This window comes from Barbatula barbatula (assembly GCF_947034865.1).
Source record: "Barbatula barbatula genome assembly, chromosome: 17".
Taxonomy (NCBI): domain Eukaryota; kingdom Metazoa; phylum Chordata; class Actinopteri; order Cypriniformes; family Nemacheilidae; genus Barbatula; species Barbatula barbatula.
In genome coordinates, this window is record NC_136780.1 from 11,213,233 (window position 1) to 11,235,504 (window position 22,272).

The following is a 22,272-nucleotide window of genomic DNA, read 5'->3' on the forward strand; positions in this document are numbered from 1 at the left end:
GGCTACAGGTGCACAGGATTTATTCAGTCAGTATATTTCCCTGTTTTAACAGCTGGTTTATGTTCTTAAGAGCGCATTTTTACAATTAACATATTAAACAAGACACATGTGCGGGGGCATCAGAGGTTATATAAATATCACAGTGTAAAAAACTAAGTACAGTTTCTTCCAACTTTTTCCTTTACAAAATCATCGATTACAAAAACTAACAGGCACTTTGAATGTTTGTATATAATATATATGGTATATATCATACTACCATTCTGAAGGTTAGGGTCAGTAACTCATTCTTTATTCAAAATGTAACTTTGGGAATAATGCTAATAAAAATATTATTAAGTAGCGACAGTTTGCTTTGAACTTGTAGAAATTTTCTCTTGGCTATCTATCAAATTCTCATCTATGCTGGGCTTTATTGGCTGCAATAAATTTATTCTGATACAATTCATTCAGTCATTCAAAATGTATTGTACATTTTTGCATTTAAAAGTTACTTAAAATACTTAAGCATATACCCTTAAATCAGGTGTTCTCAAAAGTTTTGAATCCAAAGCCCCCCATTGTTTCAACAATATTCGAAGACCCCCTCCCACTCACAAAATGTAAATTCTACAAAATAATATATTTTATAACTTAACACTCTACAAATTAAAGGTGCTTCACAATGCCATAGAAGAACCTTTTTTGTCTAAATAGTTATGTTAGAACCTTTAACATCTAAAGAATCTTTCTGTTACACACACATTTCTTTGTGGCGAAAAAGGGTGAGAAAGAGATGCTTGTTTAAAGAACCTTTGACTGAATGGTTCTTCGTGGAGCCAAATATGGTTCTTCTATGGCATCGCTGTGAAGAGCCGTTTAGGCACATTTATTTTTAAACGGGTACATTTACTGGAAACGTTTATTCATCATAAAAATGGCCAAGAAATATTTTGTTATTTTCTAATGTTTTCCACCCTCATTTTAGTCATCTTTAGGCAACCTTTGGAAGTCAGCTGGGTCCCCCTGTTGAGAACCACTCCTTTGGATCAATAGGTTTTTAATAACTCCAGAAACATTTTAAGTTAAGTGACCCTAAACTTTTAAACTGTAGTGTATAACTGCAGTCTTAGTTAACGAAGGGACTCTTGAACACGCACACACGCTTTCATACTGACACACTGTGGTTACAAAAGTTTTCCTGTAGATGGCAGCTGCAACCCAACACAGTTAACAAAACCAACACTGCATCTCACTGCATGCATACATCAGACCGCTTCAAAAATGTGCAAACGTCTTAGTTCTGACCGCTCAAGGTCACAGTATCTCAACAAGGAGGACACGTAACAGAATAAAATACAATACAATCATAAAAATATAGCATAAACTGTGGACAACAATAACAGCCCATAATATGTACTGTATATATAGGCCTACCTATGTGGATTCAAATATATTGATTGACAAGTATATAAAATACATCATTTTATAAAGGAAAAAAGTCCCTAAAGCTATGACTATACCACATAACAACAGTTTTTCTGCCGGCTACATAATATTAGACAAAACTAGATCGTTCCCACATATAAACAATCAGAATTGGGTGTGATAAAATTGGAAATGTATCTCATATTGCATAGATAGTAGGGGGTGTAAGAAAAACCCGATTCAACATCAACGTCCCGTGATATACTACATAGAAATTTCTATAGGTTAAAGATGCCAATATAACTATCTCTCTAGATGCAGGTGACAAACAAACAGTTGCCTTTTGATGAATTATATACCAGCAGTTTACCTATAAATGAAAACTCAACTCATTACCATTTGACTTTTTCCCCATGAAGCACAAAAGAATATAATAATCTTTCTTCCACACAGTTCACGGTGAACAAAAAACACCAGAAAAGCATTATTTAACTCATACTATATATTGCAGGTCTTCTGAAAGCATACAAAAGATGTATGTGAGGAACAGGCCAAATCTTAATTTCCTATAGACTCAAACTTGGCAGTAGACACGTGTCGGTATTCAACATCGCGATAATGAACACAATATTATTAGCTCGCACAGTTTAAAGTACTGTCAATAAATAAAAGTACCGTATTACCACAATTGTTTAGATTTCAAGAATGCACATTAGCTTGTTTTCCATCAACAAATTTTATAGAGACATAATAAAAATTGTGTAGGTTTCAAATATAAATACAACATACGTAACATGAAAGCATGGCTTCTGTTATCGTAAACAGAAGTCAAATATTATAAATATTTATCTGGACTGAAACACACCTGTCCAGTGGTTATTTTGCTCATTGTGACATAAAAATAAATACCGCCACATGTCTACTAGGCCCTGCGTGTGATGTCAAAAATGCACACACGCTACTTGTATACTGTGATCGCATGAAAATTCTCCAAACGTATTATTTTACATTCTATAAATAATTATGGTAAAGAATGAACCAATAATAACCAAATTTTCATTGTTAGGTAAACCATGCCTTAAATAAAGCTTGTGCAGCCTTATAACACTTTTTAGAAGCATTTCATAAACCTGGAATAATAATCGCTGTCAAAGCTCTGTTTAAAAAAATAAGAACAACACAGCAGCACTGCCAGCGTGCTTTTTCAGAAATGAGCTCTAATATAGAGCACTCTGTCCAGTAAAGTGCAGTCCAAACGATAAGGCTGTCAAAGACGTGAAGAGATTTGCTTTGAATACTACGCTAGGTTAATGCTGTGGAAGTACGCTAGGAAAAAAAGCGCATATTCACGTGAAAAACCTTTGCTAATGATTGCTGTATAACTGCATAATGTTTAGATAAAAACTATGGCTTGAAAGTGCTTTCGTGATACAGTGAACGATAGGTCTAAAATTATACAAAAGGAGAGAGATCTATGACTCATAAAGAGAATGTTATAAACAAACATGCTTAAAAAAATGAAACTTTTCATTAGATTCTTCTAAATGAAATTCGTCACCAAAAAATATTTTCTCAACCATTTTCCCATGGTGGTCACACAAAGTGAGTTAACACTGGCCTGACTGCTTAAAAAAGCATCAAGTAGATCATAGATCTTCAACAGAGTGTTTTGATGCGTGTTGCCTCTGACACCTGAAACTCAACTCCATGTTCACGTCCGTCCAAACCTCCGATTCATCCACGGCTGCAGGGAAACACATCAGGTGTGCTGGACCAGCCTGCGATAGTGAGGCATGACTTTACTCTCCGGCAGGTAAAGCGCCATTTCTAGAGCCACCAGTACGGTAAACTCGAACACGATCAACTCTCGACGGTTTATCCGGAATCTCTCCTCCAATTTCTATAGGGATAAAGAAAGAGAGAGAGAGCTAATACATAATCCATATGCTTAATAGAAATGGGTTTTTCAATAATGAATGACTGATTCAAAAATTATTTTGTATTTGACACAAAGAAGCACGAAATGGAGATCATGGACAGATGCAAAATATAAACCACTCACATCAATCAGCTGTTTGACTTCCTGTTTCTTTAGATCACTGCTGATCTTGGCGGCGAGCAGGAGGCACGAGGCCGTCACCAGCTTCCTGTTCTGCTTGTTCAGATGCCCCTGTAGAACCAGCTTTTCGAAGTACACAAACGCCATCGCTATGGTGACCGGCTGCAGACCAGACTCCTCCCCCACTGAACAAATTTCTCTCTTCAAGCTTAAGACGGAGACAGGAAATCATAAAACATTGATCTGGATGAATTTCATGATGACTTTTTGTTATGAAGTGCTCTCAATCCGCACTGGCAGCAATATCAGTACAGTAAGTTGCCATATTGTTCGATTTTGCTGCCAAATAGTCCTTGATGTGTTTTTACTTTGGAATACTTAGGTACATAAAAATTTTACTTAATTACTTTGAGTAAAGACTGATGTAAAGGTTTTCCCAGATAAAAACTATAAAATAAAACATAGATATACTAGACTAGATTAATAATATATAAGTACTGTACGCCTCTGGTCATAAAGTAATAAAGCAGATTTAGAGAAACATCACATGAAAATAGAATAAAGGCACCAGCTTTCTGTCTCTGCCTTGTCTGCATCAGTACCTTCTGATTTTGCTCAGCGTGAGCTTGATGTGGGGGAATTTTCCCTTGAAAGTCTCGTTCATGTCTTTCTTTAGATCTGATGGTTTGACGTACTCTATTACTGTAGTCTGTGTGTGTGGGGGAGACAGAGAGAGACAGAAAAAACACAGTAAATATTAAGGATTCAAATAAGTGACATACAATATAGAATAGATTAGAAGAACATTTCAAGACAATACATTTAAGGTGTTTGCAGAATAAATGAATTGCTGAATTGTGTTTATCCGTGTCTGTAGGTCAGTGCACAGCATTTCACAACACAAAACCTGAAACCTACGAAAAGTGAAAATATTTAGCAAATTATGATTGAAAATCCCATGAAACCTTTTATCATCAAATCCAAATAAAAAGGATTAAGATTATACTTCGAACACAAACACGTCATTTGTTGCTATTTTGCATGTTTTTTGTCTGGTCAGTACATGGTGTTATGCACAACAGTGCCATTTTCATTTTTGTTTCGTATAAACCCTGTTTCTGACACATTCTCCTTCTTTTTTACTTTGTCATATTATGTGTATAGGTGTGAAGTCACGACGCAGACTGTATTGTTTAAAGGCACAACAAAATCTGAGAAGCAGTAGACAAAACAAAGACCAAGACGAATTCCCATTCAATCTATTTGCTGACATAAATAGATTTCATTTTGTCATTTCTTCTGTTTCGTTTTAGCATCTCACCATGTATGATGCAAAGATTAGAACTCTTTTATGTTTCCCACACGGCCACTGGGGGTCGCTGAGCAGGTTTGGATCATAATCGATGTCCTCAAGGCCTTGAAAACAGAAATAACAAATCAGCCAATCAAACCAAGGAAAACAAAACTTATGTTGTGCTTATTATCTAAAGTATAATAGTTCTGTTTCGACCCATTAGAGCTATATTCAGCAACACGAACAGTACAACAGCTGACACATGAGCTGCTAATGTAGGGTTGTTAAATTCAGTAGGCTACGCAAAAGCCTAAAAGAGCAGTGTTAGTGACTCACATACTAAGTACCTAAAATAGCACCCTTAGTAATTATGACACACACATCTGCATCTGAGATGCTGTGATAATGACCGTGGCTACCAGGCTGATTGAAAAATCCCAACCCACTCCGTGAATAATAAGCTTTATTAAGCCCCCATCAGTTATTATTACACACGATTCTAAAAAGTCTACGAGAGGTTTTTATAAGGATAGCTGTATGTGTGTGACATACCCAGGTCAAAGCCGACTGCGCTGTTGAGGCGAGAGGGTGGACAACTGCGAGGGATGCTGTCTCTGGAAAAGGGCACGGGTACAGCGAGATCCACCGAGGGCTTGTGACGGTCCAGAGCATTTGTTGGGTACAGGAACTGAGCGTACGACACCGTCTACACAACAAATAAGATCATAACCACCCGTCAGTCAACCGGAGACATCCTGACATTCCCTTTCAGAGCCTGGGGCGCATCGAGTGAGGAGATGTTGGCTCTGCTGACAATCTCCCACAGAATGATTGACAGGTGAAACGCGAGTGCTTACCCTGCCGTACATGCCCAGCTCCACCCCCTCCAGACCAGGTAACATCTCTAGTGTGGTGGATATCCCACCAGAGGAGTGTCTCCGATGCTGGCCGTTCAAAAGAGGATCACTGAGAAGACCGAGAGAGAGTTATTGATGTCATTTTTGACTGACAGTACTCATTTGGGATATTGTGACAGCAACAGTCTATTCATAGTTGACTAAAAATACAGGTATGCAAACCTTTCTCTTTTCTCTCCTGACTGAACCGAGCTGTGAGGAACTGTGTGTGATATAAGCACGGACAATCTTGCATCTTTTAGCCTGTTTGCGTAAATGGCTGTGCAATTTCCCCTCTCGTTTTATCTATTTATGGACATCCACTAGAAAATGAGGGGAACGTATGAAAGAGAAGGAAAAAAGATTTTCCCATGGTCTGTGTCCTTGTTAAAGTATTTTCTGGATGAAGGGAGGGGGTTGATGATGGTGTCATGCCAGCTCAGGGATGTGGGAAACATTCCGTCCGGCCATATTTGTCCTGAAACCCACCCTCGATCAAAATCCCCAGAGAAGAGCAGTAAGACAATGTAATGCATTTGACAGATGCTTTTTAGTCAAAGCAATGTTCGGCATAGAGCATTTGTTGGTATATGTTTTATCTACTAGTTGTAATATGTTGAACTGGGTAAAAGATCTTTGGAGGGGATTTTCCATTTTTGGAAAGGACAGTTGATAGAGACATGAAGCAATGGGGAGAAGAGAGGGCACGAGGATCGGGAAAAGACTCAAACTCGGGTCACCCGTGCTCTATGCGCTAAATCTCTGGAGCACTGTCCACACGGCCACCGGCTCCGAACTGAGTATCATTTTTAAAGTACCCGGATAGTCTACGGTTTCTGATCTATGTCCTGATCTAGGCCTTATAACCCACAACTTGGATGCTACACTCAAGTAATAAATTAAGTAACCTGTTTAATTTATAATTTAAACTACAAAGTAAGCCTGACATAAGAAATACAAAATTTAGACAAGATTAAATGCAATGTTTGAGTGTATTTTGATGTGTGTGATTATTAACTATGTGCTTCTGTGAAGCAATGGTCACCTCCATTGCATGCAAGTATGTCCCAGGACTTACACACTTTTTGCTATGCACTAAAATGTATAAACTATCCTATAACAGAAACAGTACATACTTGTATGACATAGTACAAGCAGAAAAACTGGGATGCTGGAAAGATATTTGGTAACTCTTTAGTACAGGGTACAATTCTCACTATTAACAAGTTGCTTATTAGCATGCATATTATTAGAATATTGGCTGTTTATTAGCACTTATAAAGCACATATTCTACATCCCTTATCCTACCCAATCCCGAAACCTAACAACTACCTCACTAACTATTAATAGGCACCAAATTAGGAGTTTATTGAAGCAAAAGTTGAAGGTAATGGTTTGTTTATAGCGAAAAAAGGACCTTAAAATAACCAGATATTTAACTAGGGTTCATGGTTTAAGCATCATTAAATCCATTACGGCAATTTGGATGCAGCATAATAGCCATATAAAAACACACCAAGAGAATATAGAGAGATGCCTACTAAATACACAAAATATCATCATCCAAATTCATTTTATTCTACTGCACAAGAAATAAACAAATATTTGTATCGGTTATGTTTATAATCTATACTGACTTTATGGTTGCCCTAGTTAATTTCTGTAAAAGTTGCTTGGCACCAAAGAATTCTTCACCAACTCATCACCACAATATTCAACCAAATGTGACCTTTCATTGAAGTAAAAATATATGTGTGTGTGTTCAGTACCTGATGTGGAAACTCTCTCCGTACGGCAGCACTGAGAAGGCAGCACACAAAGATCTTTTGGCGCAGATGAGTACAATCCTGCAATGAACACAAGACGCTATTACACACACATAATAAATAACACGCCTCTTATCTCTCAGTGCATTCAGATCACCAATGATAACAAGCACAACACCTGTCGAATGACAGCATTTCCGAATACTGTTACATACACACACACACACACGCTCAAGCATGCACACAGTCAGAACACCTGCATCATCTGCCTCATACACAGACACAGGGTTCAGAATTGAGGACAGCTCATACCTTGAACATAACTTACACAAATAACAGAATCCATTTTGAACCAAACTACGAAATAATGGAATTGAAAACCTACTTAAAAAAGGCACATAAAGCCCTCTTGTGTACAGCCAAACTGCAAACGCACACAGGAAGTGTGGTTGTATCTGTTTCACGTATTTTCGACAGTATTTTAACCTTAAAAATACAAATGACAATGGATAACTTATTCTATAGAAACTGTCATATACGATGATCTGAAGATCTTTCACTGGTAAATATCTTATTGGTTATACTTGTTTTGCCTAATCCTGAGACCCTGTGACTAGATGCATGTGTGTATACAAGAGCCTGGGAAAATGAACTTGAAAATAAGAACTGTTGTTTATTCAGGGATATTTGTAATGGGAATGTAATAAATGTAACTGTCGTTACTCAGCTGGAAAGAGGCCGGATCTCACAGAGAACAAGCAAAAATAAAACCCCTTAACATTCTTAGGGTCAGCTGTAAACTAACCCTTAACCCCACTAACCATAACAGCATTAAAGTCCCCATGAACTAAAAAATTACTTAGTTTACTTTGTTAGCCAACAATACTAGTTTTGTGGTGAACAGTTTCCCTGTGTAAATCAATCCACAAAAAGTCTCTGTAATCTTTAGTCAAAATCTGAAAACGTCTCTGATGATGTCAGTTTGGGGAGAACATCTGTTAACTCCTCCCCAACAGTTGTCAGTCTGTAACAAAGTCCTGAATGCTTTCCTAAAGATCCAATCAATTTGCAGTGAAAAACGTAAGCCACACCCTGTATTTTTTCTCGTTCAATATTCGTTTCACGAAGGAAATAAAACACAAATACTGAAGTAAAAGATGATGGCAACTTCTGTTTCACAGTAATTCCTTCAGCATACATGTTATGAGGCAACCCATCAGATTTTTTCCCTACGCCAAAATTTCCAATCGTAATCTGTTATTTGATATAAAAGTTGTATGGATGTCATATATATGTGTCAAATAATACATTTGTCATCACTTTATCTTAATCTGAGGTCATCTTACGAAGTTACCTGGATTGAAATAATAATGATGGACCTTATGAAGAATTAGTGGTTAGACATTCAGACATTATTAAGACTGAAATCTAAAGAAAATCTGTTTAGTTATATACAGTAGAACCTAACAATACCAATTTTATTCATCCTGCATTAACCTCATTACCTCGGCATGACTGATAATACGTGTTATTTGAAGAGCAGAACAATTTCCAATGACCTGTCATGAAAAAGACAATGTCATAAAACATTCAGATCTTTACGAAAACATTCATGGCTTAAAATCCAGGAAGCAGAGTTAAGGGTTTCAATAAACCGTTTTATGTAATCTTACATAAGCACAGCATAAAGCATAGAGTGTAGAAAACAACATCCTGCCATGTGAGGAAAAAATGATTGAGGGGGAAAACATGACAAGTGTGTGGGAAAAGACAGACCGACACAAGCACAGACATGATCGGAGAAGATGACATAGACCCTGATGCCAGATGACACAGACCCAGCTATAGAGCTGTCATCACTGGTATTGACTCCTTCAAAATACTTGCAAACCACGCAGGCAAGCACTCACAAACAGAGAGAGAGAAAGAAAGAAAGAAGTGTATAAACACACCTGCTGCCCCTGGTGTCATACTGCCTCATGTTCTTAATAAAGTGAACTTTCTTCAGGGAGCGTGGACGAGGAGAACCAGATGGATTCCGACTCCTGAGAACAAAAACAGAAAGACAGGACATGGGTGACACATGCAATCTATCTGAACATTAAGCAGAAACTTACAGGCTCGAATTTGGCATCACTAAAGCAGTTTAATGTAAATAAGCCAATGATTAAAGACAAACAAATTCAACACACACCATTACTTATCTATCTAAATGAGGACATTGTTTTTATACACCGCTATTAATTAATAATATAACACTAACACACAAAACAAATCGGCATTTTTAAATTTGGAAAAAAATGTATTTACTATACTTTTTTATTTTTTACAAATAAAGACGTTCTCAAAGGGAGGTTTTGCTCAGATGTGTTACGAGACACACGCACATACAGTATTTCAAGATACAACTGGCAATGGATCTGATCTATTTAGAATATTGAAGTCACTTTGCATTCTCACCTAGTCTAAATGAGTTTACCTTTGTTTTCACCCCCCTTGCATAAATGTACCTGACTCTATGATTTATACATTCATTTGTTTTGCATCGACAGCTTAATTGATGTGACAAATGATTTCCTGTTTCTCTTCATGGGTGCGTGTTATTATGGCTAATGAAACAGACTGCGATCTGCTCTGTGTGGCACCTCCATAACAGCTCACCGCTGTTACATCCACTTAAAAATCGATGTTCGATAGGAAAAATGTTGATTACATAATTTCGATTGTAAAAAAAGTATTTAAGTTATAGGTTGTTGGAGAAAAAAGGATGGAAATTTGACGCAGGAATGATGATGATGATGTCAGCGTAAAAGGAAAATGTTTCAGAGGCTTACAGCTTGATATAAGAGACAGTATAATATATTAGAGACTTGATGTATTACAGACAAAACAGTTTTTTGTAATAATAATCAATTTACTGTAGTCACAATAAGTTCTAATAGTTTGTTTTAGGTTGTCTCGGGATAAAGGCGGTTTCTTCCGAAGTCTACCAGAAGTTAAAGTGATCGTTCACCCAAAAATGAAAAATGACTTTCTTCTACAAAACATTTTCGCATTAGTAAGACGTTTTTATCCAAAGCTATTTACACAGCATTATTGCAGGGGTTTCCGAAATTTTCAGCCCATGATCCCCAAAATAACAGTGCCAGTGACTCGAGAGCCCCACTTTCCTCGGAGGCGGTAACTGCCATGCTCTAACTACTGAGCTACAGGAAGGGTGACTCGTTGCTGGTTTGAATCTGCATCAGCCTGTGACTCAGACTTTGTTTGTCCATTGTTGTTTTTTTAAAAGTCATTAAAAAATGGGACTTTCAAGAAAACCCAACTGTATGAGAACACCAAGAGCTTTGCAATTCTTTGGAAAATATGGATTATTAAATTATATGTGTAAAATTAGGGGATCAAGAGTTGTGTTAAAGCACCAAATCTTCAAACAGATTTCATTCTGGCAGAGAAATCAGCCCGTGGGTTTACGTGTGTTACTGCAGTAACATAATCTTGAGTCTCCGTGTGTGTGTGATTCCTCTTACCCTACATAAGAATCACAGATTTCTGCCACATGCTTTGGTCACAAAACCAGGGTGCGTCTACCTTCTGTTTGCTTTGAAAAGTATTACACAACCTTAGTGTGCCAGACAAATGCACATAAACAAACCGCATCTGCTTCGCCGTTTGCGTGCTGATGCTCACGCCCCCCGTAATCTAAATTACTGTTATCATAACCCAAGGCGAGGAAACGCACCTGTGTGCGAGCGAGCGAGCAACGGAAATTTGAAGACTGCGCTTTTGTTTTTTCATTTGTGTTCTGTTGCAATGAACTTTGAAGCGTCAAAGCCTCATTCCCTCTCTGCCCATCTGTCTCTCGCTTGATCCCACCATTTCATTTTACTCTCCTCTTCTTTTTCCCCGTAAATCCCCAACTCCAGAAATGAGATGGAGAGACAGAACGGAGACATAATCTTGGTGAGGTGCAACACCAGTTGCCCTCTGAAAATGAGGAGTCAGAACGAATAACTCCTCATGTTTTAATATTTGATTTAATTTTAAGAATCTAGCTCAGCAAACTACATCCCAAATATGGAAATAAAGATTTCCCTTTTGGATCAACAAAGCCGTGCTCAACAAGCCATTTCAACCCTCTCCACATGCAGTATCTCACCGTGTGGGTTATCTCATAATCTCAGGTCAGGCAGATCCCTGCATCTCATTCCAGAGGATCAATGATGGTTCCTGGCCGACTGGACGCAGTCAGGCCACACTGACGTCACAAAGCTGTGAATAAATACCCTGCCATAATCCTGCCCAGACTGGACATGCAGAGTATTAGAGAACTGAAAGAACATATGGCCTGATTCCATGCTCCTGATGGATGAAAGATTCAGACAAGGCTGGATTATAAGGGTTGAAGACTAAAACCACTGTTTTACAATCTAGAGAGGAAGTGGCTTAGAAAATGAGTGGGTGAAATGTCAGGCCTCAGTCAGTGGGCTCACTGGTTACAGCTTGAGACGCCATTGTGTTTATTTTCCATTTTCAAGCATTATTTCTGTATATGTCTTGGGCTAGTTAATTCTCATTACGTAAATTAGATTTCTCTATGAGCAACATTTAAAATTACATCTCCAAAGCAGTGGTTCACAAACATTTTTGATGTAAGGCCCCCTTTGAGTAGAGTGCATTGCTACGCAGCCGCCCAAATAAAGACTTATTATCTTAAACTTAACATTTTAATTTAACCAAAAACATATTCAGCTATACAATACTAAAATATCAATTATTTTGCTTGGTGGTCATATTTTTCTGATGTTTGACTGCACAAAATATATGTTCAAATTCTAAATTTCATAAAATCTGTGTCCCCCCTGGAACCATCTTTGGGCCCCCAGTTTGAGAACCACTGCTCCATAGTATGCTCCTAATAAACGCTTTATAATATACAGCTGTTACTAAAGGAAGTGCTCGACATGGTTAACCAGACGTAATTTTCTGTTTAAAGTCGCCGTTCAGTTACACAACAGAAATGCAGTCAATGTGATAGCACAACGTGAGCCTGCAGTTACTGCTCACACGTGTGGGGTCAATCATTTGTTTTCAATACCAGGGTTTTTCAAATTCTGATTATTCAACAGGTGCTATTAACATAGGAGCAGAAGACAAACAAAAGGACAGTCTGCAAACAATTCAACTTCCCTCAAATTACACGGTAACTTCTTTGCTATCATTGTGATTTCCTGTAAAGATGGAGAATCAAGAGCTTCTCGAAATGTAAAGATGAACTGAATTATATATTGGGCTCGGGTCGCATTTACAGAATGAGGATGGGACAAAGTAGTAAACCAGTTGTCCAACAACCAACTATTCATTAAGTATTTCTTTTTAATAATAATTCATATTAAAGGTCCAGTGTGTGCATTCCAGCGGCATCTAGTGTTGAGGTTGCGAATTGCGACCAACGTCTCACTCCAACCCTCATTTTAGAAGCACTACGAAGGCTGACAGAGGACAAAAATGTTTTCAGGTTTTTGCTGAAGGAGATTACGAATTACGAAATGCGCTTTGTAGAGCAGTTTGTCCATTAAGGGCTACCGAGAGACAACATGTTGAAGGCCCTGTAAGGGGACAAAATTGCTCATGCTTGTAGATAAAATTGCTCATTCTAAGGTAATAAAAACATAACGCTTCATTAGGTAAGATTTTTACTCATAGTTATTTTACTGCATTTCTGCCAATAGATCTTCCAAAATATCACACATAGCACCTTTAAACTTATGTAAACAGTTTAAGCCTTTAACATTTTTACAATACACAAGCTCCTACTTGTTAGACAGGTCACAAAGTCTTTTGGTTGTTTTGTACATCTCTCCTTGTGCTTGTATTACCATTTGTTGATTGCCGAAGGAAAGGCGGCTATTACAAATAACTTGAGCTCGCATTTTCTATTTGTTACTTACATGCTCCCACAACTACTGGTTAGCAGACTGTTTCAAAGCAAGAGAAGTTTATGTAGATTCAAGTTGGATGAAACATCTAAAATAAGTAATAACACAGGAATTTTTACTGTGCTATTTCAAGAACCCGTTACATTTAAATCAAGCAAGTTCGTTGTATGTAGCCCTGATTTATTCTCCTGTGAGGCGACAGCTCATTCTCTCAGGCCTGCAGAGACCCTTTGAAGGGTTGAGATACGACCGAATGTCTTCGGCTTTAATCTCCGGAGGTATTTTGTGCATCAAGCAGCACACACTGTCGGAAAATCCACACCACCCTTATATACAACACAGAGTGGCCTCAAAGCACCAGCTGACAAAGCAAAGCAAATGTCTGCAGTGACTGTCAGCATGGCTTGAATGTACTTGTCAAAACCACACCCTTTATAAGGAAAAAGGGGAAGCGTGTTGGGGTGGAGGGGATATAGTCAACGAAACTGAGACCTCCTCCGCTCATCAGAACACAGAGATATTATAAAGCTAAACACAACGTCATTTTCACACTTGTGTGTACGACAGAGGACAAGCCTTTTCACTTCCTTATATTAAATAGATTAACCAGCATACAGTGAAAATGCACAAATTGAGTTTTTAGGCAAAGTTTACATGGCTGTTAAGTCATCTAAATTCCAGTTAAGGGTTTGTTCGGTCTGTGGTCTATGAGAATGAAAAAAAAGTCGTATTTACATACTTTTGTGCCCTTTGAATGACATTTAAACTGGCAAACAGATCAAATCTATCTCTGTGGTTTGTCATTTCAGTTTCTGCAAACTGTACTGTTAAGTCTGTAAATAGACAACAACATCTTTTTTTAAATATCTTAAAAATACTTATAATACTGTTTTCAAAACAATGTACAAAGACTTTGGAAGAAATGTGAAAGAGGTGTGTTTCAGAACAGCTAGAAGCAGAGCTGACACTCACAGATGAGTAATTCATTGTAAATAGGGGTGTATATTTAAAAGCAAACAAATGACACATTTATTGGAGAGATTAGTGTTACCTTTTCAAAATTACATTTACACACTTCCCTACTAGACGCAATTGTAAATATTGAAATGCCTTAAATAATATGGTTTGTTTGAAATGCCTTAAATAATGTGGTATGAGAATAAGTTACAATTATAATGTTCACCCCAAAATAAAAATGAATTTACTTACCCTCTTGTCAAACCTGTAAAATGTGCATAACTTTCGCAAATATCTTGAAGAATGCTGGTAAACTGAAAATGCCGGTACCCATTGACTTCTATCGTATACAGACACAAAACCAATGCAAGTCTAAAGGTGCCGTCCTTGTTCGGTAAGCAACATTCTTCCACAGAAAAGTCTCATACAGGCTTGAAATGACAAGAGGGTGAGTAAATGATAACAGACGTTTAGTTTTTTGGGTGAACTATCCCTTAAATATCCCATGTAAACATCCAATACCAAAATTAACCATGGTTTGAGTAATCATCTTTGTATTTAAACAATGAAACAAACCATGATCACACTAATAGAAACTAATGTTTGACCATGATATTTGTAGTAAACTTATGGTACTACAATAGTACGCTCTAAAGAAGGGTTATTTCCATCTCGGCATTGGGTCAAAAAGAGCCAAACCCAGGGTCAGAAATGATGCCCAAATTACAATTGTTGGGTCCAACCGTCAAATGTAACCGTTTGCTTTGAGTTTGTCCTTTTCTTCCCCGACATGGGTAAAAAAGCATTATTTAGAGAGCGTTTTTGCTATAGAACCATGATGGTTAAAACCATGGTTTGCAGATTGAGTCAAACCTGTTACAACTGGTTTAGTTCCTAAAGGTTAGGTCCTCAACTAAAATAGTTCAGAGAATTGTGAACACTCTGTGCTTTGATGATGAAATATTGCCATGATAACATAAAGATGTGGAAATATGAAGTCTTCCAGAAAATAGTAACAAATGAACTGCTGCTCATCATTACTACAAAGAGAAGAAGATATGGCAAAAGAAGATCAAGTTAAAAGAGTCCAATTGCACCGTGAGCACGCAAGAAAAGCCCGTTTCTGGCCTGGGTGTAGTCACTGTAGTGACATTGAGCTGTCAAAGTTGATGCCCTATAATGCTGTCTAGGAAGGCTGCTCCCTAATATCAGGAGTTTACGCAAAGTAAAGGAATGCACGAGTGATCGCAGAAACCTGTAAACAACCCACCGTGGTCGAGACTCGATCGAAGAGCCGCAGCTCTGCACTGACAGCAGCGTTGGTGACTTCCGCGGTCCGAGCGGAGTGGGCTGCAGACTGCAGGGGGAGAGGAGATTCCCCTGCGAGGAGAACGAAGAGCCCCTCTCTCTGTCCAGCAATGCCTCAGCGCTCCCGGCTTTACAGAGCCCAGAATCCGACGGCAGAATCAGAATGGGTGGGACGCTGAGCAGCGCCAGTTTGGGAGCCGAGAGGCTGGTAAACGTCCCATCGCTGCTCGCTGCAACGGACAGTTCGCTCACAGCCGCGACGAATTCAGCGCCCTGGAGTTCAGCATCACCCGGGGTCGCATAGCTCCGCACAGGCCGTCCGTCCAGGGATATATTAGTGAGGAATAGAAGCGCAGCTTGTCTTCTCCGAGAGTCTTTACTTTTCCGCAGATGCTCTCTGTGCAGTTTGCCCGCGCATGGGTTTACTGTGCTCTGCGCACTGCACGCAGCAGCCGCCATTCTCAAGTGAAGCCCTTTACTGACGCTCGGATGTGTTTCTTTCTACAGTCTCGGACACGCCCAGCGCAACCCCATTGGCTCATCGTAGAGGCTTTTGGTAAATAGACAGAGCGTGCGCGGAAATGATTGGCTGTAGAGTCTTTACGGTGAAACGTTTGAAAAGAAGACGCACAGGCGCGCACAACTTCACACAGTCCAAAATAACTGAGACAATTTGGATGCGACGTTTCTGATGATGTTATGTATCTACACATAAATCAGCAGTTTTAAAAGAAATATTTAATATAAACCAACAGACAAAACCTATTAATAACAAGGATTTGTATAACTGAACTTTGGACTCAAAACATTACATTTAACCTTACGAAAATGAATAAGTATTTTGGTGCATTGATTACTATTGGCAAAACAATCTTTTTACTAATGTAATCTTTTTCTTTCAATTGTCATAAACGTATGTTTTTTGGGTTTTAAACCATGGTCAATAGTTAGCAATAGTCCTCCTGTGACAACTGGCCCCTCTTTATAAAGACGTTGTGTTGTTATTATGAACAGTAACCTACTTAAGCATCCATGATCATTGTTTGAGTAATACCATTATCTGGGTGTGAGAATAGGTTTATCCGCCTACCTCACCCTGTTCTTTTCGGCAGTCTTATTACGTAGCCTGACATATGCATGTGCCATTTTGATAACCCTCAATATTGGGCACAGAGCCCATCAACACTCCACGGCTGACACAGATAAGAGCGCAGGGAGGGAAGGGCGCTGCATTTTGGCAAGGTGACAGTCCCTCTGGAAAAAATATGCCATAATGACCGAGTTATTCATTCTGCCTGCAGACCTGGGCACAGTTCAGCACAGAGAAGATTACTGTGTACTTGGTGTGAAAAGCCTGACCCTTTCTTTTATCACTGCCGTTATCAAAGCCCTCTTTTTTGCTTTTATGTCTTGATGACCATTTCTTCAAATATTACAAACTCTCTTTCTAGATCCCCGATCACTGTAATGGTGCTCTAAATTCATTCACGAGAAACATGAAATAACCAACCCTGCATGCAAATGATATTCAGATATAGATGCAAACTGGATGCAAAAGTTATAAACAGCACCTCTGTGGTCAGATAAAATGCATGCACGTATAAATGTTTAACTTTTATAATAAGACATAAAGAGATACAGTGATATATTACACAAAAGTTAGAAGATAAAATCTGTTTTCAAATATTCTCCAGTGCATCAGGTATACAGTAGTTTTACATTAAAACAGGAGAGATCATTTTGGGGCAATATCAAAGGTAATAGTCCTCTTCTTCTATGTCTCCATTTCCTTCCTCGAAGCCCAAGGCCTCAATGTCGTGTGTGATGTCATCGATTCTGCGATTGAAGTCGTGAGACCAGCCATCATAGCCTCGGACCGCTGTGGCAGATGTGTTGCTCATGCTCCGCTTGATTCGCCCAAAACTATCTGTCAAGATCCCGCCCTCTCGGATCCCAATGTCCTCCAGGAAAGTCTCAAAGACTCCGACATCTTTATCGGGAATAAAGGGTCTCATGCCTGGTCACATGGGAGAGGAAATGCATGAGAAATGACCATAGCTCTGTGTTTTTTATAGACTGCACACAATTGTTATGTTGGAATACACAAACCTGGTAAAAGTTAAATTATATACACGTACATTAATTAACAAAATATTATTGAAACAAAAATATTTAAAGTGATAGTTCACCCAAAAATGGCAATTCTGTCATCATTTATTCATCCTCTTGTCATTTCAAACCTGTATGACTTTCTTCTGCTGAACACAAGAGAAGATATTTTGAAAAATGTTGTTAACTGGACCCCATTCAGTTGCATTGGTTTTGTGTCCATACAATAGAAGTGAATGGGCGTCCAGTGCTGTTCCAACTGTTCCAACTTTCTTTAATATATCTTCTTTCGTGTTGTGTGGAAGAAAGAAAGTCATAAAGGTTTGAAATGACAAGAGGGTGAGTAAATGATGACAGAATCATTTTTGGATGAACTATCCCTTTAATACAAAATAATTAAAAATGTAAAAACGTTCTTTTAGTACATTTATCTAAAAAAAAATACAGATGCAAACAAACAAAAATCTCTCTTTTCCCATTTATTTGCCTTCCAAGCTGTTTATAAGATCTCTCAGACAGATAAACACGTTGCTTCCACTCAAACAGAATGTGGCGGCGTGCGAGCGTTCCTGATGTAGTGGCCTTATTCAGCACCGCAACTATCTAAAAACGGACACTAACAATACTGAATGCTAATTGATTTACCCAACACAGACATGTCTCACATTGTATGTAGGTATCGAGCTGACTCTGTATTTTGCCGGCATGTCAGGTCAGATGAGCTTACAGGCAGCAGAGGTACAAGTAGCTTTGTGAGAGCGTTATGGAATTGTGCCTCAGTTGCACACAATCGCTCTGTGTAACCCGTGTTGCTCTAGGTCTGGCCAGCTCATAAGCCCATTCACAAAACGTATATTTAATAAACTGTGACAAACCTACCTCTGCGATTATTTGTTATTTTTATCATTTAAATAAATCATCTTCTAAATATGTATTTGTGACAGCTCTAATAATGTGGATTCACATTACGCAGTTATTTATAGGTCTAGGTCTGATCATGTTTCATTTCCTACACGTACTGGTGTTAGTATCAGGATTTGTAATTCTGTCATGCTGTGAACGTGTGATGTTGCTAAAACCAACTTTTATGACCCATTGCTCATGAATATTCATTAAACTGCATGTTACTCCAATATCCGTCTAATGAGCTAATAAATGAGAGACACTGAATAGACAAACTCTGATCGCAATGCAATATCTGATCATCCATGACTTTTAATCGATCAGTGAAACGTTTAAGCAACTGACATTTCTGGGACATCATTGACTAGCCTAATTTTTCCAAATATCTTTGCTGGTGTTCAACAGAACAAAGAAATGTATTGAAGTAATTCAAAGCAGAATTTTAATGATTGGGTGGAATATCCGAAAGCAAATTTTGTGCCTGTTTTAACCCTCTTGGGTGGAGTATACCTTTAAGGAAGGAAATGAGAAATGCTGTGTTGTATGTTGTGCTTTGTGTTCTCACCAAGCAGCAGAAACTTGCGTGAGTCTCCATAGAGCTCCAGCAGGTCTGTGCAGAACTGCTCTATGGAGGCGCCCAGTCTGTATTCTCTCAGGAACAGAGCAAACTGCTGAATCTCCTGAGGCATCAGCTTACTCCTCAACTGACCAACAACAACACATCAGATAAAAACTTCAAAACGTTCACAGATTTATATCATACCAGGATTGGAAATGGGGTGGTTAGGGTAAGGGTGGAACGTAGATCAGGGAGTCTATTTCTGCATGATCAAATCTTTTCTCAAAATCATCTTTTATTCATGAAATAAACCCGCTAAACAAAAGTTAGATGTAATTTTTTACATTTTAAAAATGCTTTAAAAATATAAAGTTTGTCCCTGACTGGAGCCTCCGGCCATTTCCACAAGTGATTATAACAGAATACATACAGTATTTTGTGTTTCATAAGAAAGTTTATTATAAGAGTTTATATAAATTTTGTTTAGTTTGTAATGACATGAGGATGATTAAACGACACAATTACATTTTAAAAGTAACCAAGATACATCACTGAATAAGAGTGGTTGGCAGTGCGTGTAAGCATCTTACTATGATCATGTATTCCTGCAGGCTGGCATTAGACGGCTCCGAGTCGCTGTGTGTGGAAGCCAGGCTTCGATGAGAGTCATGACAGGAGAGGGATGAGTTCTCACTGTAGTTCTCGCTGTAATACGCCTCAAATGCCTCCTGAGATCCATCACTTGAAGATAATATGACATTCATTACGACACTTAAGGAATTTGTTTTGACATTTACAGTATAGCTTCATACACAGTCACTACTGAAAGCTATTTTTGAATACCCTTGAAATATAAATGTCCCTACAACCTGAGAGATATCAAAATAGACCGCCTATTGTGCAGTTGTCAAAAGAAAGAAAAACTGTTAACACTAAACTCTGTAAAATGCAAAGAATGAAATTAAATGCTCTTTGATGGAATGGATTTGGGTAAGGACGGTCTGTTTGTCCGAAAATGGAAGACAATGCAGGTGGCGCAGATATTACTGACAACAGCAGAAAATGCGACAGACCAGATTTAAAGAGAAACTTCACAAAATGATTCACGCTCATGTCATTTTACCCCGAATGTCTTTATTTCTTCTGCAGAACACAAAAGAAGACATTCTGAAGACTGTTGGAAACCAAACAACATTGACCCCATTGACTTCTATTGTATAGACACAAAATCCCAGAAACATTTCTCAAAATATATTATTTTGTGTAAGCAAGATTCATATAAAGGGTTTTAAAAGACATGAGGGTGAATTGATGACAGAAATATAATTTGTGGGTGAACTTTCCCTTTAAGAAATCACATTAAGAATGTACATTCAGAAATACATATTTCATGGATTACTGATCTTGAGAATGCTCAAACAGAGACAAACTCACTATGAACTGCAGCAGCTGAAGTCTGTGTCATAGCCATATGTCATATCAGTGAGACAGCTGTCACCTAGGATAAACATTGACGGCAAAAGAGAGAGACATGTCATACATGTCAATAAAATATTTGTTTATTTCCAAAATGAGATTCTCAAAAACAATTTTTTATTGTGCACTCAAATTAATATCAATCAAACTGCAGTTGGGTTAAGCCACAATAACTAAATAAATAAAGCTTATTAACACAATAAAATACTATAATAACATAATAAAAACATGATTCGACAATTTTTTTAAACTGATTTCTCTCATTTTGGAAACAAACTCTTCATTTGTGCTTTCAGGCTAAATAAATCTGTACTGCAAAATGTTTTTTGGTGAGCTTAGTATTACATTGATAAAATCAGTGTATAGAAGGCACTCCTTTTAGACAAAGACTAGACAATAGATAATCGATGAACAATACAGTGAATCGATGATTTGAAGTAGTTTTATCCTCTCTTATAAAAGTGTCACGATTCTCACGGTGAGACGCGGAGAGAGGACCCAGGTGCAGACAGCGGGTAAAACATATTTAATAATAATAATAATAACAAAACAAAGAACCAAGAGGGGGTAACAGAACAAAACATGGATACAATAACATGACCAAACAGGACTAGGGCTAACTACACTAAACTATACAAAGACTTAAAATAAACTCAAAACAAGAACTACAAATACACTAAACTAGACTGACAAGACACATGGACTCACAACACAACCACAATAAACCAGCACAAGACACAAGGGCATTAAATAAGGGAGCAAATCAAGAGGGAAACAGGTGAAGGGCATTAATCAATAACGAGGTACCGAGAGGATGGGAACAGAGACGAGACCAGAGAGAGTGTATGGAATGCCATGCAATAGTCGCCTCTCTCCACATTAAACATGAGGTTCTGTCATGATCCTGCCACTAGACCAAGAGAATCATGACATGAAAGCTAATAACTATTATATTAATAATAAATTCCTTAAAATGTTACCTCACAACTTTGCATATTTCGGTTACTGTTGGGTTCACTTAATTCTCTGTGGTTCATGATTCAGAACAGACCTGTGGTTCATGATTCAGATTTTTTTAATGGCCATCCAACTCTGTGGAGTTTGATTACTTTTTATTGACTTCTAAATGTCAATAGTGATGTCACTTACTCCTTTGCAGCCAATAGCGGTCAGGCATGGTGTGATGGTATCCCGCCCTGTCGACGCACTCGATGGTCTGATGTCCATAGATGATCTGAAACATTTGACAAATGAGGGCGCAGTATTCCTCTGCAGCGTCCTGTAGGAGTGTTTGTGTGTTCATAAAAAAAGGAAAAAAATGAGTATACAACATAGATGCATTGACCTTTCTGCTTTTCTTTCTCTTACACACACACATTTCACGACCGCAAAAGCAGCCAGACTGTAATATGGGTCAACGCAATCTCTTCCAAATCAATGGCCTGCAGGCAGACACACACATGTGCAGCGATCACTGACACAGCATGCGGTTAAATAAGCCAGGATATTACATCACAGGGGAGTCTGCTCCGAGCGCTGTTTACATCACAACTGACACATCTCATCTCATCACCGCAGGGGGCGGAGTTACAGCTCAC

The 22,272-nt window shown here is 38.3% G+C and overlaps 2 protein-coding genes across 2 annotated transcripts in view; both read right to left on the reverse strand.

Annotated features, from left to right (window-relative positions):
• cables2b (Cdk5 and Abl enzyme substrate 2b) lies at positions 1-16,157 on the reverse strand. Its single transcript, XM_079478568.1, has 9 exons — positions 15,590-16,157; positions 9,376-9,468; positions 7,427-7,504; positions 5,618-5,726; positions 5,313-5,466; positions 4,788-4,882; positions 4,069-4,175; positions 3,470-3,674; positions 1-3,307 (listed from the first exon to the last, which is right to left on the reverse strand). The coding sequence occupies exons 1-9, from the start codon at positions 16,084-16,086 to the stop codon at positions 3,167-3,169; spliced, it is 1,479 nt and encodes a 492-aa protein (XP_079334694.1). The 5' UTR covers positions 16,087-16,157; the 3' UTR covers positions 1-3,166.
• ccm2l (CCM2 like scaffold protein) overlaps positions 15,590-22,272 on the reverse strand; it is a 12,854-nt gene continuing 6,171 nt past the window's right edge. The window contains exons 6-10 of the mRNA XM_079478567.1: positions 21,824-21,953; positions 20,633-20,696; positions 19,789-19,939; positions 19,205-19,343; positions 15,590-17,644 (exon numbers count right to left, since the gene is read on the reverse strand). Coding sequence (XP_079334693.1) covers positions 17,379-17,644; positions 19,205-19,343; positions 19,789-19,939; positions 20,633-20,696; positions 21,824-21,953 — 750 coding nt within the window. The 3' untranslated portion in view covers positions 15,590-17,378. The remainder of the gene's footprint in view (positions 17,645-19,204; positions 19,344-19,788; positions 19,940-20,632; positions 20,697-21,823; positions 21,954-22,272) is intronic.

Bases quoted from the DNA above. Each gene is read 5' to 3' on its own strand.
- cables2b (XM_079478568.1), bottom strand. From the start codon at position 16,086: ATGGCGGCTGCTGCGTGCAGTGCGCAGAGCACAGTAAACCCATGCGCG. The intron at 9,469-15,589 runs GTGGGTTGTTTA...TTTTGTTCTCAG, and splicing joins TCGATCGAGTCTCGACCACG to GAGTCGGAATCCATCTGGTT. The intron at 7,505-9,375 runs GTGTGTTTATAC...TGTTCATTGCAG, and splicing joins TATGACACCAGGGGCAGCAG to GATTGTACTCATCTGCGCCA.